Source organism: Ursus americanus, chromosome 16 (assembly GCF_024610735.1).
Source record: "Ursus americanus isolate L20-20 chromosome 16, mUrsAme1.1.p, whole genome shotgun sequence".
NCBI classification, from domain to species: Eukaryota; Metazoa; Chordata; class Mammalia; order Carnivora; family Ursidae; genus Ursus; species Ursus americanus.
In genome coordinates, this window is record NC_142142.1 from 551710 (window position 1) to 569648 (window position 17939).

The 17939-nt window shown below is 37.7% G+C and overlaps 1 protein-coding gene across 10 annotated transcripts in view; it reads left to right on the forward strand.

Annotated features, from left to right (window-relative positions):
• Positions 1-17939, forward strand: part of SBF2 (SET binding factor 2) — a 460355-nt gene that overhangs the window by 93429 nt on the left and 348987 nt on the right. For all 10 annotated transcript variants that reach the window (XR_006777991.2, XR_006777993.2, XR_015726904.1 and 7 more), the window contains exon 2: positions 941-1026. Coding sequence is in view for 4 of the 10 variants with exons in the window: in XM_087868044.1 (XP_087724170.1) it covers positions 941-1026 (86 nt within the window). In the remaining 6 variants the exon portion in view is untranslated. The remainder of the gene's footprint in view (positions 1-940; positions 1027-17939) is intronic.

Below are 17939 nucleotides of genomic sequence, written 5' to 3' on the forward strand. Positions count from 1 at the left end.
TGTACAAATAATCAGAGTGTTGTTGCTTTCGTTACAAGATGAACTGGGACAACCTGTGAAATATGCAAGCACCCGACACTCTTTAACAAGTATAGCAAAAAGTAATTTAGATCTAACATGTACTTTCCGTCCCTAGGTTACTCACAGATTATATCTCCAGTGTTCAATTATAAATTGATCTATTCTTTAGAATGACAGGATAATTTTACAACAGTGATATTATAGGCTGATGGTTTTCAACCAGGGGCAGTTTTGCCCCCTTTTCCCAGGACACTTGGCAATGCCTGGAGATGTTTTTGGTTGCAATGACTTGGTGCTGATAGTGGGTTGACGCTAAAGATATTGCTAAACTAAATATCCTAGACAGGACGAGCCCTCCCCTGCCCTCCAACAAAAAATTATCTGGCCCAAAATGTCAACAGTGCTGATGTTGAGAAACCCTGCTTAGACAATTATCAAGTTCTTAGACCACTCTAAAAATCCTTATTTTATCTGTAATAGTGCTTATGTACCCCCTAACTGAAGCGTAGTGCTAATAGTCCCATTTCATTTGTCACTTAAGATTACTTTGTCTCCCTAGAAGAGTTTTCTTTCTTTCTTTTTTTTTTTTTTTTAAATTTCAACTAGAGATGCTGAGAAGATTGCTTTCCTTATGGGAACAGGAGCAGTTCTCCCATGGTATGGTAGAGGCTCTAGATTTTAACGCCTCTGTTTATTTTTCTTAGCTTTTCATATGTGTCGCTCTTTTGAGAGTCTGTAGGGTAGGGATTGCTTGTTATTTCAATATTATGTTTAGAAGGTAAATATGCCCTTTAAAACTTGAGAATATTTAATTAATATATTGATTTATTCAACAAATCCTAATTTATAAATAAGTATTAATATAACGAGTATTAAGACTTTTTTGTGCTATATAACTAATTCACTTCGATTTTAACAGGGTCAGGAGCAGGTCTGGGGAAAATAATCCAGAGATTTCCACAGAAGGACTGGGATGATACACCTTTTCCACAGGGAATTGAATTGGTAAGTTGGTGTTGCTTTATTGTACTTTTATGTTGATACTTTTCTTTTTATGCTACATTTATGGTTATATTCATTTTATAGTTACTGTTAAATAATCTGGTGATTTAACTGTAACATGTTACTAGAAATAATCCCCCTGTCCCCAAGTACAGTAACCTTTGAATATATTGATTCTGGAATGCCTGTTTTGCTATTCTTTTCTCACGAAAGCTTCTTTATAATATTAGAGAGGAAATTGATAATCTTTATATGGAAGGTGAAAAATTCCTCTGACTCGTTAGTCAAAATCTTAGCCTAGTACCTTCAGTGATAGTGTGTCACTAAACAAATACTTACTATATTTTTGTCTGAACATCTTCAGGTTATTGTTCTGGTGAAAACTAAAACACCAGTCATGTTCAGTTTGGTTTTGAAATCACAAATCTGAATTCTTTTTAGTTACATGATCTGCTGATTGCTTTATAATAGTGCAATTCAACTGCTTTATTTTTGTTAGTCATTTTATTTTATTTTATTTTATTTATTTTTAAAGATTTTATTTATTTATTCGACAGAGATAGAGACAGCCAGCGAGAGAGGGAACACAGCAGGGGGAGTGGGAGAGGAAGAAGCAGGCTCATAGGGGAAGAGCCTGATGTGGGGCTAGATCCCAGATCGCCGGGATCACGCCCTGAGCCGAAGGCAGCCGCTTAACCGCTGTGCCACTCAGGCGCCCCTATTTTTGTTAGTCATTTTAAAGGAGTTTAACGATTAAGCATAATTTCGATGGCCAGGACATTCTATCTGATGACAGATGCATGGTGGTAAAATGAGGGGCTGGAAAGACGAGTACTAAGGTATTTTGCAATGTGACTATAGAGTTTTGTTCTCAAACATAGTGGAGTATGGATAAGTGTGTATGTGTGTGTCTATATGTATTTATGTTGTGTGAGTGTATACACACACACACACACACGAGAGCTGTTCTTTAAAGCACTTCTTGTTGAGAGAACATTTGATATGATTTAATAGTGAAGAGTCCAGGCTCTGGAGGAGACTGCCCGGGTTGAAATCCCAGCTGTATGGTATAATTTTAGATGAGTTACTTAACTTCTTTGAGCAGCAGTGTCCTCATCTCTAAAATGAGGATAACAACAATACCAATCTCATAGGGTATTGTCAAGATAACATGGGGAAAAGTATACAAAATGCTGTGAACAGTGGCTTCCATAATGTAAGTGCTCAGCAAACGAGGTAGCTTGTGGACGGTGGTGATGGTGATGATTGCTGTTGCCGTCACCGTCGTTTGTTCCACATGTTGCAGCATCTCCCCTTCCTCCCCCAACTCCCACAGCAGAATTGTTCGTTCTCTTGTTATTATGGGTCAGAAATACCCATTAGGAATAAAACTGATGTTGAAAATTATAAATTATAAATTATAAATTTCCTCATTCTAGCTAATGACTGTTCATTTCTGCTTACGGGGGATGAAAGATACCGTGCTGAAGGCTTCATTTTGATTGTTCTAACCCAACGGTGTAAAGAGGGCTGTGGGTTCTGTAGACACACAGAGAGGGCAAATCTTGAAGTTTGGTACAAAAAATGGGGAAAGAACGTGAGGATCTAAGGAAAAGTAACTTTTTGGAGAGCCCCTTGTAGTCCTTTGTCTTCTCCCCCTCATGCATACATATACTTGTAAGTGGCCTTATGGTGTGGATAACCGGGTATTTGTACTGTCAACGTTTTTAAGCCCTGCTTCAGCATCCTTTTTAGTGATGACTGAAAGGGGAAAATTTTGGTGCTGTGGACCATTGAGAACTCTTGTGAGTTCTTACTGTCCGTCATATTAAAGTATGGAGGGATATAAACTACATTATTTTGACAGTGTGACAGTAAACCACTGTCATAAGTTTCAAGAACAGCAGACATTATTGGGGCTATTTAGCTATGACTGGGAAGGGATTATTTTTGTGTTTTGAAAGCCAAGGGAATGGATTCTGTGATGTCTCTGATGTTTTTCCAGTAGTGAGGGGGAGAGACATACTGATTTCACTACCTAGTAAATGGTATTTTTCCTTTGTGTGACAGACACTCCCATGTTAGGTGCTGTCAGTGTATCTCCAATAACAAGTAGCGTCGTATGCTGCTGACTGGGGAAGTGGAAGTGCTAAGAGGTAGACAGAACTTTTCCTCACTTAAGATTTTCCTAGGCGACCTCTTGGCTGATTCTTAGCAAAGCATTCAAGATTTTTTTTTTTTTTGCATTGGATTAATATTTAAAAAGTATTTGATCTACTGGATTACATTGGAAATTGTTTTCCCTTTTAATTTTTCCATCATTGAATAGCAATGGTGATACTCTTAATGTCTCTTGTGCTTTCTCAGGTAAAAAATAAATTTTTTTTTTTTAAAGATTGTTTAAATTTATTCAACAGAGATAGAGACAGCCAGCGAGAGAGGGAACACAAGCAGGGGGAGTGGGAGAGGAAGAAGCAGGCTCATAGCGGAGGAGCCCGATGTGGGGCTCGATCCCATAACACTGGGATCACGCCCTGAGCCGAAGGCAGACGCTTAACCGCTGTGTCACCCAGGCGCCCCCAAAATAAATTTTTTGATCTAACATGTATTAAAGCCCATTTTAAAAACCTAATAGAATCATTAACTGTTAATTTTGTTGTCTTTTTATTATTTATTGCTTTGTGCTATACTTGTGTATTAGAGGCATGCAACCATTCTGCATTTGAATAGCAATAACTTGAATAACTGTGAAATACTGTGTAACCTAACTCCTGTAGTAGCAACACCAGATGGAGGCCTAATAAAATTTTAGTCTAATTTTAGGTGATCTGGCTCAGTCCCTAAGTGGTTTGTTTTTTTAAATTTTATGTATTTACTTTATTTACACAGAGAAAAGAGCACAAGTAGGGGGAGCAGCAGGCAGAGGGGAGGGAGAAGCAGGCTCCCCGCTGAGCAGGGAGCCCAACGTGGGGCTCGATCCCAGGACCCTGGCATCATGACCTGAGCTGAAGGCAGACGCTTAACCGACTGAGCCGCCCAGGGGCCCTACTAAGTGGTTTGTTGATTCCAGGGTGATCGTGACCCTATTCCAGTGATTTACAGGAAAAAGAAAAAATCTTAGCCCTTCCAAAGTAGTGGACAAGTTTTAGCATATAACATTAATGTTCATATCTAACAGTTGCATAGAATTGATAGATTATGATGAACTCACATAAATTGGTTGATTGATGGTAGTATGTCTAATTTATGATAAGTAAACTGAGGATTAGGAAGTTTAAACAATTTCACTAAGCTCTAACAGCTAAGATGCAGCAGAGCTAGGTTTCAAACCCATTACCACATGAAATACTGTTAGTCTCAGCCACAATCGGAGAATATTCTGAGAGTGACACTTTAAACTGTGGTTGGCATTTATATTTTAGTGTAAATGCAGGATCTGAAAACAGGGTTCTATAATTTTAAAGAACTGAGGTTCAGAAATGTTAAAAGAATGCTATGTTGTTGTATAGAAACCAACTTCACATGTTTATTTTGCCTGAGGATGAATATGGGTTCAGAGTATAATACTGACATTATTTTCTGTTGTCACCTTTCTTCCTCAGTCAGCATATATTTGTTGTATATAAGTTCTAATACAAATTATTGTGTTTAGCCTGAAGATTAAACTTTATGACTTGTGGGAAAGGATTTTAGGTATCCTTTCACTGATAAGTCAAAACCCAAATTTAATTTAGAGGATGCTGAATTTGTTCCTTCTGTTTTTATGTAAAAAATTTGCCATTTGGGCGCCTGGATGGCTGAGTCGGTTAAGTGCCTGCCTTCGGCTGAGGTCATGATCCCAGAGTCCCACATAGGGCTCCCTACTTAGCAGGGAGTCTGGTTCTCTGCCCCTCCCCAGCTCGTGCTCTCTCTCTCTCTCTCTCTCTCTCCCTCTCTTCCCCCCTCTTGCTTTCTCTCTCAAATAAATAAAATCTTTTTTAAAAATTGCCCTTTTTTTCTTTTCATCTATTGAGAAATGCTGAACTTTAATTTGGATGGATTTTAAAAATAAAAATATGAAAATAAGCTAAACCAAACATAATGACTACTTTTCCAGTTCTGGGATATTTTTATCTTTTCCTTGTGCTTTTTAGGCACGCATGGAAACCACAGACAGTCATATAAATAAAGTTAGTGTTAATTTTAGTAACAATATTTCAAAGAAAATTTAGGAATTGTTTTGCAGAGGCATTCTATGGCTAACAATCTATTTCTGATTATGGGAACAAGTATTTTTATTGGCTAGGGTTTGGACATCAGCAAAATAGTGTTGTTCTGGCACTAGCTCTTTTTAACGGTGCCCTGTCTCAGAAGTGAATCCTTTTGTATTATTATTCAGAAAATTTTGTGCCATGTTCTTCACTGGAATGCCTGCACTGAGACATTTTTAGAGCTATCTAATTTTTTTTAGAAGACTAGTAGTATGATAAAAAGAATGTTACTTGAATAAAAGAGTAATAAATGTTTAGTTAGAGTTTTTGGGTTCACCTGGGTGGCTCAGTTGGTTAAGCATCTGCCTTTGGCTCAGGTCATGATCTCAGGGCCCTGGGATCAAATCCCCCAGTGGGCTCCCTGCTCACTGGGGAGTCTGCTTCTCCCTCTCCCTCTGCTGCTCCCCCTGCTTGTGCTCTCTTGCTCTCTTTATGTGAAATAAATAAAATCTTTAAAAGAATTTCTGAGTTTCATGTTTGTAAAAAATTAGTTCAGTTATTTATAGACTAGTGGTTTGACCACCTTCAATATGATTGGGGAAAAGAGGGAAATAAAAACCAGTGTATGCAACTTTCTGTAGTTTTAACATAGAGGTAGTCTTAGTATGGGATGTTATTTGTGCAGAGAAGTTAAAGTACCATGTAATGCTCTAATTCTTTAAGCCGTTTAGAATGCATTGAGCATAACAAATGGGATAGCAGTTGTCCATTTGACCTAGATATAAATACTGTGTGGTCAGGGAACTGAGTATAGAAAGGATGGAAGAGAATATTCTCCCTCTTTTGTAGAGTATGCATGAAAGGAGAATGAGAAAGGTAGTGAACATATTGGATGATAGTCAGGGTTCACAAAGATTCTAAAAGGCATAGTTATAGGGTATTAGCTAAGAAGATGAAGTATAGGGCAATAGGTAAAAATGTAGGTTTCTGCATGTGAATATAAAAAGCCACCTGTATGAGTAATTATTTAGAATAAAGATAGGCAGGATAATTTGCCAGCCAGGGAGATTTGAGAAATACATAAAGACAGCTAAAAATAAAAAATATATGATTATAAAAAATATATAATTATAAAAGGTACCTATGAAGGATATTACAGGTAGTGTCCAAAGCCTCTGTGCTGACATGGGGCACTTGTTGATGAATTCAGTTTTTTATTTTATTTTATTTTTTTTTAAAGATTTTATTTATTTATCTGACAGAGAGAGACAGCCAGAGAGAGAGGGAACACAAGCAGGGGGAGTGGGAGAGGAAGAAGCAGGCTCCCAGCGGAGGAGCCCGATGTGGGGCTCCATCCCAGAACGCTGGGATCACGCCCTGAGCCGAAGGCAGATGCTTAACGACTGAGCCACCCAGGCGCCCCTATTTTATTTAAGTTTTTAAAAAAGATTTTATTTATTTATTAGATAGAGAACATGAGGGGGGGAGGGTCAGAAGGAGAAGCAGACACCCTGCTGAGTGGGGAGCCCCGCCATGTGGGACTCTGTCCTGGGACTCAAGGATCATGACCTGAGCTGAAGGCAGATGCTTAACCGACTGAGCCACCCAGGTGCCGCTGATGAATTCAGTTTTAAAGATGGTATAAAGAATGTGTGGAAGGACTTTCGATTTTGGATAGAGTTGAGGCTGAAAACTAAGACGGCTGCTCTGAGGTATGAAGACGTGGCTTTTAAAACATGCTAGGGAGTACAAAAATGACTTTTAAAGTTATGTTCATGACAAAGCAAGTAGATATAAATGGAGGTTAAGCTGGTAAGTGGTGGTTTGAACTCACATTTTCGTTTTCTACTCCCAGACAATTGTGTCTTTGAAGTGGTAAAACCACATGGCAGGTTGGAACCTGATGTTGTCTAGAGCATGCGTCTGAAATAGTAGATTCTCTCAGCATCTCTGAAGTGGAGGATACTCAGTCTTAGTGTTATTCTCACATTCCTCTGTGCTCACTGAAGTGGCTTGTTAACTAGACTTTCAGTTACTTCTAATTCTCTTTATTTTGCTGATACATTGATAATCTCAGTTATGCTGAAGAATCTTTCACCACCCATCTCTGTGGTCTGCTACTCCAGCACTGCTCTCAGAACCACCGTGGGACAAGGTTTCCTCCCATGCTAAGTTCTCCTGTACTTGATGCTTTGAAGCCATAGAGAACTTCCTGAGGAAGATGTAGATCTACGAGGGCTAAGCTACTCCAGATTCACATTGTTTGCTCACAGCCTGGCCCTCATTAGCACCAGGAGTATTGCTGCTTATCTGTCGTGTAATTGTTGCATCGCAGCTGTGGATTATTCTGCTCTTCTTAGCTTCCCGTTCCTTTTTCTAGTCTTCTGTTTCCATTGATCTCAAGTATCGTTAAGTCTAGCTAAAAAAATCTTTTCTTGACTTTATCTCTTTTAGCTATTATCCTGTTTCTTAATTGTAAATGTTTCAAATGATTCTCCTTCATTTGCTGTCTCCATTTTTCTAAGAGACAAGTGTGGTACAGTGGAAAGAATATGGTATCAATAATTTTAAAACCATGAGCAAAGTTCATTTGCCTTTTCTGATAATACTACTACTCCTATAAGGCTGTTATCAGGGGATTGTCTATTAATATTTTAATAAGCTATAGTGTTATGATTTCTTGCCATCCACTCTCAACTCATACAGCCATCTTACACCTCAAGGGTTTATTCTGAAGTATAGTTTATGTCTTTTCCATTCTGAAATTACAAAGTTGAAGTTTTTAATATTTTCTTAGTCTATGAAGGTAATAATAGCTGTTGTAATAGATAAACCTTGAGATTTTTGTGGCTAGCGTGATAGAAGTTTTTCTCTTCTTACTTTCATGAAGTCTAAAATTAGTGGCTGTGGGATAGATGGGAGTGGGGTTTGCCATCTTCAGAGTTTTGTTCTCAGGATTATCTTGGGTATCACCACTGACAGAGTGGTAAGAGAAAGCATGGAGGTTAGGGTTGAGTTTTATGGGATAGGCCTGGGAAGCTGTATACATCACTTCATTAGATTTATCAGAAGTCAGTTATGGAGCCCCCATTAACTATAATGGGAGTTTGGCAAATAAAGCCTAGATATGTGCTTAGGAGAAAGCGAAACAGATAGAGTGAACAACTAGCTTTTCTCTACCACAGTGTTCCTGATGAATTTGAACATCTTTTCCCTTATCGTAATTCTCCTTGACCATTTTATGTTTGGACATCACTAATATTTAGTCTTTGTCTCAGCTCCTGGCACAGAACTCTTGAAACTCTTGGAATTTACTGTCTTTTGTATGCTAATGAATAGCTGACTGGTTTAGTGGACCCTAGATTGCTTCAGGAATCAACCCTGTGATTAGAGGTTTGGAAATTTCAGCCCCACTAGGGAGGGGTGAGAGGCTGGAGACTGACTGAGTTCAATCACCAGCAGCCAATGATTTAATCAACTGTGACTGCCAAATGAAACTTACCATAAAAACACCTAAATGAGAGGGTTCAGAGATCTTCTGTATTGGTGAACACATTGATGTGGTGGGAAGGTAGTGTCCTTCGAGAAGGTATGGAGGCTCTGAAGGTCCTTCTTCTCCATACTTTGCCTAATACTTCTATTTGGTTGTTCCTGAGTTGTATTCTTTATAATAAATTGGTAAATACAAGTATTTTTCTGTGAATTATGTTTTTCTAACAAATTACTGAACCTGAGGGGGTTGGTTGGGTAAGCCCCTGAATTTATATTCTGCATGCAGAAGTGAATAAGCTTAGGCTAGTTTGCAGCTAGTATCTAAAGTGAGGGCATTCTTGTGGAGCTGAGCCCTGAGCCCTTGACCTGTGGAGTCTGTGCTAACGCTGGGTATTTAGTGTCAGAATTGAATGGAATTGTTGGATACCTGGTTGGTATTGGAAAAAAAAAAACCCATGCTTTTAGTGTCAGATAGGATACAAGACAGTCTTCATCATGCTAATTTGATGAACAAACTCCATAGGTTTGTTTCTCTCTCTCTCTCTCTCTCTCTCACACACACACACACACACACACACACACACATATTTACGGCAGATTTTCTTTATTTATTCATCCATTGATGGATACTTAGGTTGCTTCCATATTTTGGCTATTGTAAATAATGGCACAGTGAACACAGGTGTACATATAACTCTTTGAGTTGGTGTTTTTGTTTTCTTTACGTAAAACCTGGAAGTGGAATTACTGAATTGTATGGTAGTCCTAGTTTTAATATTTTGAGGAACCTCTACTGTTTTCCACAGTGGCTGCACCAGTTTGCATTCCCACCAACAGTGCACGAAGGTTCCCATTTCTCTACAGCCTCACCAACACTTGTTATTTTTTTTTCACAGTAGCTAATCTCACAGGTGTGAGGTGATATTTCCTTGTGATTTTGCATTTCCCTGATGATCAGTGATGTTGACCATCTTTTCATATGCCTGTTGGAAATCTGTATGTCTTCTTTGAAAAAATGTTGGTTCAAGTGCTCTGCTATTTTGAAATTCAGGTTGCTTTTTGGTATTAAGTTGTGTAAGTTCTTTATGTATTTTGGATATTAACTTCTTATTGGATGTATGATTTGCAAATATCTTCTCCCATTCAGTAGGTTGCCTCCAAGTTTTGTCGATGGTTTCTTTCACTGTGCAAAAGTTTTTTAGTTTGATGTAGTCCCATTTGTTTGTTTCAGCTTTTGTTGCCCTTGCCTGAGGAGACTGGTCCCCCCAAAATATTGCTAAGACCAGTGCCACAGAGCTTATTGCCTATGTTTTCTTCTAGGAGTTCTATGGTTTCAGGTTCTTCATACAAATCTAATTCATTATGAATTTATTTTTGTACATGGTGTAAGAAAATGGTCCAGTTCCCTTCTTGTGCATGTGGCTGTCTAGTTTTCCCAGCTCCATTTGTTGAAGAAACTGTCTTTTCCGCACTGAGTATTTTTGCCTCCTTTGTTACAGATTAATTGACCATATAAGTGTCGGTTTATTTCTGGGATCTCTATTCTGTTCTATGTATCAATCTCTGTGTTTTTTCTTGCTAGTACCATACTGTTTTGATTACTGTTTCAGTTTTCTTTTTTCTCTGTGTATGTGTTATTTTCTCTGGAAAGTGGTGGTATCTTATGCCAGTTAGAGTGGCAAAAATTAACAAGGCAAGAAACAACAATTGTTGGAGAGGCTGTGGAGAAAGGGGATCCCTCCTACATTGTTGGTGGGAATGCAGGTCGGTACAGCCACTCTGGAAAACAGTGTGGAGGTCCCTTAAAAAGTTAAAAATTGAGCTACCCTATGACCCAGCCATTGTACTACTGGGTATTTACCCCAAAGATACAGACATAGTGAAGAGAAGGGCCATATGCACCCCAATGTTCATAGCAGCTTTGTCCACAATAGCTAAATCGTGGAAGGAGCCGTGATGCCCTTCAACAGATGACTGGATTAAGAAGTTGTGGTCTATATATACAATGGAATATTATTCAGCCATCAAAAAGAGCGATTTCTCAACATTTGCTGCAACATGGACAGGACTGGAGGAGATAATGCTAAGTGAAATAAGTCAAGCAGAGAAAGACAATAAATATGGTTCTCTCATCTATGGAACATAAGAACTAGGAAGATTGGTAGGAGAAGAAAGGGATAAAGAAAGGGGGGATAATCAGAAAGGGGAATGAAGCATGAGAGACTATGGACTCTGGGAAACAAATGGAGGGCTTCTGAGGGGAGGGGAGTGGGGGAATGGGATAGGCTGGTGATGGGTAGTAAGGAGGGCACGTATTGCATGGTGCACTGGGTGTTATATGCAAGTAATGAATCATCGAACTTTACATCAGAAACCAGGGATGTACTGTATGGTGACTAACATAATAAAAAATATGATTATAATAAAAAGAAAGAAAGAAAGTGGTGGTATCACTATTATGTCAGTCTTCTGTACTTGAATCCTAGTCATACCTCACACTACACAGAAAAATTAGCCTGAAATGGATTATGGACTAACTGTAAAAGCTGGAACTAAAAAGTTTTGAAAGAAAACTGAAGAGAACATCTTTGCAACCTTTAGTTAAGGAAAGACTTGAGATAGAACACCAAAACATGACTGAATAAAGTTTTTCTGGAGTACCTGAAAACCTTTGAAGAAGAATATATCATTATGCAAAAAAAAGGTGGATATTCAGATAGCAAGAATTCCCATTTTGTTTCATAGATTTCACTTGGATTTACAGAATTCGGGTGTTACTTGAGCTTTCTGTTTTTTCCTATTTTCCTTTAATGAGGAGGAGGACATTGGAAGAAACGAGGGCACATGCAGCAGTTCACCTAGAAACTCAGGGCAAGTTTTCTCAGGTGTTATCTTTGCTTCTGAGCCAGGTTTTATTCTTCAAGTCAGAATTTTGGGTAATTCAAATATGTGTGGTGACTTTGACAATAGAACTTCTTAAAGTTTTAATTGCTGTAGATGGTAGTCAACTTTAGATATGAAAACATTATATGTGGAAGACTGTGGTATGGAAGAAATAATATGTGAAATTTGGATTTTATTTATCTCTCTATATCTGTATATATACCTCTGTATAGATAAATAATTTAATTATAAATGACAACAGCTATTTAGAGAGAGCATCCATTTCCTAGGTCATATAATCTATTTTCAAAGGTATATAAGAAATGATATTTTGATGTTATCCATCTCTCCAACCCTCAGTTTTTGGACTAATCAAGTTCTTCTGTAATCTAGACATCTTATTTATTATATGGAATATGTTCAGATATTTTTGCTTGAGTTTGTGTTGTGCTTTGAGTATTCATGTGGAACTTTCCCAGTTATGGATATTACTGTGCACCGGCACTCCTTATGTTACAAATGAGCCAGTTTTAAAAAGTGAAGTATTTGGTGGCCTCTAGTGGTACTCATGTGTCTATAAAAAGTCACTCATATCACCAATATGCAAAATTTTAGGGGGAAAGAGTTACTAAGGTGACAAAACACATATATGTAGATTTATCAAGGAAAAGTTTTTGATCTTTGAGAACTAAAATCTTATTAATTATAAAGCTATCAATTATAAATCTGTCAGTGATGTGCCTGTCTCTACTAATTTATAGCAAATTTTATCATCACTAGACTTCCTTTACTTTTCAGAAATGCCTTGAGGGGCGCTTGGTGGCTCAGTCAGTTAAGCGTCTGCCTTTGGCTCAGGATATGATCCCAGGGTCCTGGGATCGAGCCCCTGGGATCAACTCCCGCTGAGCAGGGAGCCCGCTTCTCCCTCTACCGCTCCCCGTGCTTGTACTCTCTCTCTGTCAAATAAATAAAATTAAAAAAAAAAAAAAAAAAGAAATCCCTTGAAATGATATACACGTATCTTAGTTGGAAATATTTTTATGTAGCTTGTACTTAGGTCAGCGATAGTGTACTATTGCATTGTTCTGAGATGTGTCCATGCAGGGGGGTGGTAAGAATGATTTCTGACATCTCCTTAAATATAATAAAAGATAAAAGTTGGTATCAGTATTTCATAAATTAATAATAAAGGTAATAAGTTCGTAAGGTTTATTTCTTTAAACAGTGAATTCTGGCTAAATTAAAGATACTTCAAGTTCAGCCAGGAATTGTCCAGAATTTGAAATGTATGCAGAAATTTAGAAAGGTCACTTCAGAAGTTGGGAAAATTTATATAAGTTCAAGATTTGGAAAACTGAAGAGAAAACTGACAGTTTTAGGTAAGTTAAAAAATTTTATTAATTTAAATTAATCTGCATTCATAAATTCAGTTTAAATTAATTTAGTTAATCTGCATTCATACTAAAAATAAGATATTGAAATCTAGAGATTTAATAACTGGCCCAAGATCATAAAGCTCCTAATATTGCCTGAGACAATAATAAAACCCTGGTCCTTTGACTCCCTACTAAAGCTTTTTAGAAATTAAAATAAAATATTCTTTGTGTTAGTGGAGGCAAACTCATTCTTTAAAAAGGTTGTTTTTTTTTTTCCTGCTACTTTTAAAAATGATTAAGTTAACAGGATAAGCCTTATTCTAATTAGGCTTAACTGGCATTAGAAAGACATGAAAAGTGTTTCAATGTTAAAATCAGAAGAGTCTCATGATACAAATCTGTGGTAACTAAGGATATTTATTTCCTCTGAAAACAGACTGTTTTTATAAGAAATGCCTATCGTACATGTGAATTTGGGAATAACTTTGATTATGACAGCCGTAGTATTCTAATGAAAAAGTTAGATTCCACTATTGGGTTTGTAACTGAGTGAAAGATTTCATTAAAAATACGGTAAGATCTTAAGTATTTTTCTCAAATTCAGCAGTATGTACTTTGGAGAGAAACTAATATGAAACTTGTATGAGATGTACCACCAATTTGTGATTTGATTATGATTTCCATTGTTTGAGGCACACTGGGTGTGCTGCTTCTTTCCCTGAGACTTCTGAGTACTGATAAAGGAGATGAAGTCGAGTCCTGGATTCTTGTTGTAAATGTTTTACTTTCTGAGGCCAGAAAAGTAGAGGAAGAGACATGCTCTGAGGTAAAAAGAGACACAGGGGGGCGTCTGGGTGGCACAGCGGTTGGGCGTCTGCCTTCCGCTCAGGGCGTGATCCTGGCGTGATCCCGGTGTTCTGGGATCGAGCCCCACGTCAGGCTCCTCCGCTATGAGCCTGCTTCTTCCTCTCCCACTCCCCCTGCTTGTGCTCCCTCTCTCGCTGGCTGTCTCTATCTCTGTCAAATATATAAATAAAATCTTTAAAAAAAAATAAAAAGAGACGCAGGAAGGTCCCTGCTCAAAAGTGATACTTTCTACTCATTCCATCAACCAGAGATTCTTTTAAACTAACCGTGGCCTCTTTAACACTTCTGGAAGATGCATTTCAATTATATTACTCTTGTTCTATGTGGGGATGTGTGTAATTTTATTTCACAGAACAGCCTGCTGCCCGTTAGTGACAGTGACAACTTTAAGTGGAGTGATGTGATGCTGCTAGTACTAAAAGTGAAAAATCACTTTCTAAACATGAAAAAAGTTTAAGGGTGGAGTCCAGAAACTAGTAACTTAAATAGAGGTGACAGGTGATTTTTTTTCCTCAAGTTTTTATTTAAATTCCGGTTCGTTAACATACAGTGTAACATTAGTTCCTGGTGTAGAATCTAGTAATTCATGACTTACATGCAACACCCGGTGCTCATCACAGCTGCCCTCCTTAATCCCCATCACCCATTTAACCCATCCCCCCGCCCACCTCCCCCCAGTAACCCTCAGTTTGTTCTCCGTAGTTAAGAGTCTGTTTTCTGCTTTGCCTCTCTCTGTTTTTAGCCCCTATGTTCATCTGTTTTGTTTCTTAAATTCCACACATGAGTGAAATCGCGGTATTTGTCTTTCTCTGACTGACTTTGCTTAGCGTGATACCCTACAGCTCCATCACGTCACTGCAAATAGCAAGGGTTCATTCTGTTTTATGGCTGATGTTCGGTTATATATATTATATGAAGATGTGGTGCGTGTGTATATATATACGTACACATACCACATTCATCAGTTGATGGGCATTCATCAGTTGACATTTGGGGCCTTTCCATAGTTTGGCTATTGTTAATAATGCTGCTGTGAACACCAGGGTGCATGTATCTCTTTGAATCTGTGTTTTTGTATCCTTTGGGTAAATACCTAGTAGTGCAATTGCTGGATCATAGGGTAGTTCTATTTTTAACTTTTTGAGGAACCTCCATACTGTCCTTCCCACCAACAGTGTAAGAGGGTTCCCCTTTCTCCACATCCTTGCCAACAGCTGATAGTTCCTTTATTGTTTTTTAAAAAATATTTTTATTTTTAAGTAATCTCCACACCCAATGTGGGGCTCGAACTTAAAACCCTGAGATCAGGAGTTGCATGCTCCACCAACTGAGCCAGCCAGGCACCCCAACCTGTGTTGTCAATTTTAGCCATTCTGACTGGTGTGAGGTGAGAAATTGTAGTTTTGATTTGTATTTCCTGATGTCAAGTGATGTTGAGCATCTTTTCACGTGTCTGTTGGCCATCTGTATGTCTTCTTTGGAAAAATGTCTATTCATGTTTTCTGTCCATTTCTTAACGGGATTATTTGTTTTTTGGGCATTGAGTGTTATAAGTTTTTATAGATTTTGGATACTAACCCTTTACCTGATACGTCATTTGCAAGTTTCTTCTCCCATTCTGTAGGTTGCCTTTCAGTTTCGTTGATCATTTCCTTCATTGTGTGGAAGATTTTTATCTTGAAAAAATCCCAATAGTTTATTTTTGCTTTTGTTTCCTTTGCCTCAGGAGTCATATCTAGTAAGAAGTTGCTCTGGCCAGTGTCAAAGAGGTTACTACCAGTGTTCTTCTCTAGGATTTTGAGGACTTCCTGTCTCACATTTAGGTTTTTCATCCATTTTGAATTTATTTTTGTGTATGGTATAAGAAAGTGGTCCAGTTTCAGTTTTTTGCATCTTGCTCTCCAGTTTTCCAAACATCATTTGTTGAAGAGAGACTCTTTTTTTCCCATTGGATAGTCTTTCCTGCTTTGTCAAAGATTAGTTGACCATGTAGTTGTGGGTTCATTTTTGGATTCTTTATTCTACTCCATTGATATATGTGTCTGTTTTTGTGCCAGTACCATATGTCTTGATCACTACAGCTTTGTAATATAATTTAAAGTCCAGAATTGTGATACCTCTAGCTCTGCTTTTCAAGATTGCTTTGGCTGTTCAGGGTATTTTGTGGTTTCATTCACATTTTAGTATTGTTTGTTCTAGTTCTGAAAAATGCTATTGGTATTTTGATAGGGATTGAATTAAATATGTAATTGCTCTGGGTAGTATGGACATTTTAACAATATTTGTTTTTCTAATCCATGAATATGGAGTGTTTTTCCATTTCTTTGTGTCATCTTCAGTTTCTTTCATAAGTGTTTTATAGTTTTCAGAGTATAGATCTTTTACCTCTTTGGTTAGATTTATTCCTAGGTATCTTATGGTTTTTGGTGCTGTTGTAAATGGGATAGATTCCTTGATTTCTCTTTTTGATGCTTCATTAGTGGTGTATAGAAATGCAACAAATCTGTGTATGTTGATTCTGTATTCTGTGACTTTACTGAATTTGTGTGTCAGTTCTAGTAACGCTGGTGATTTATTTTATTTTATTATTTTTTAAAGATTTTATTTATTTATTCGACAGAGATGGAGACAGGCAGTGAGAGAGGGAACACAAGCAGGGGGAGTGGGAGAGGAAGAAGCAGGCTCCCAGCGGAGGAGCCTGATGTGGGGCTCGATCCCAGAACGCCGGGATCACGCCCTGAGCCGAAGGCAGACGCTTAACCGCTGTGCCACCCAGGCGCCCCAACACTGGTGATTTAAAAAAAAAAGATCATTAAAGAACAGGCTTGTGAGTACTTAGGAAAAACACAATTTCTTTTTTGGTAGTTTGCTCATTTGTCCAGAATTTTGCTTTAAAATTTATAGTCATTTTGAAATTTAGTTATGGTTTAATGCCATCTCATTCATTTAACAGTTATTTATTGATCAGTTAGTATGTGTCAAGCAGTGTTGAAGATACAGCAGTGAACCAGATAAAATACTTGTCTTCTTAGAATTTAAGTATCTAGTGGAGAGAGACTGGCACTAATCATAATGAATAAGTAAATTATAAAATATGTGAGAAGTGATAAGCACTATTAAAAAAATATAAAGCAGTAAAAAAAAAAAAGCGACAGGAACAATGGTGGCCCCTTAGCATGTAAATAACCAAGGCAACCTGTTGCTGCTTGCCAAATAGTCTAAGGGAAGCAAATGATAGGTTAAATAGCTTTTAGAATTTTGAATATTTCTGATATTACCAAGCAAATTGTAACTATATACTTTTCACCTTACCAAATTATTGTTATTATTTTTAAAGATTTTATTTATTTTAGAGAGAAAGAGAGACAGAGAGCAAGTTGGAGGAGCAGAGGGAGAGGGACAAGCAGACTCCATGCCGAGTGCAGTGGGTGTTGGGGGCTCAATCTCACAACCCTGAGATCATGAACCAAGCTCACATCAAGAGTTGGATGCTTAACTGACTGAGCTACCCAGGCGCCCCAACCTTACCAAATTATTAACGAAAATATCTTCAATGTGAAATTGTGATGGATGTTAGTTTGTTTGCTTAAAGTAGCCAAGAATTATTCAGACACATGAGTGTATATGATCATGATTATAATTTTCTGTGATCGAATAGGTTACACATTTAACGTGCAACCTATTTGTATATGATGCAATATTTTCTAAAATATTCATATTTCATACAAGTACAAGGGAAAGGATAGAAAGATGAAGAGTCAGAAATTTCTAGTTTATCATTAAAGCAAGGTAAGTACACATATAAAAATCCTATCTTTTTCTGAATTAATCCTGCAACTAAGCAATTGTTTAACTGATATAGGGCTTTTCCGTTTGGAGCTTGTAAGGAAGAAAAATAATTCTATGTATTTTTGATACCATGGACATATCCTCCATTAATTATTTGTTAATATACAGAATACAGCACTTAAGGGTTTACTCTTTTTTAAAAAAAGATTTATTTATTAATTTGAGGGGGAGAGAGAGTGACACAGGGGAGGTGCAGAGGGAGAGACAGTCTTAGGCGGACTCTGCACTGAGCACAGAGCCCAACATGGGGCTCCATCTC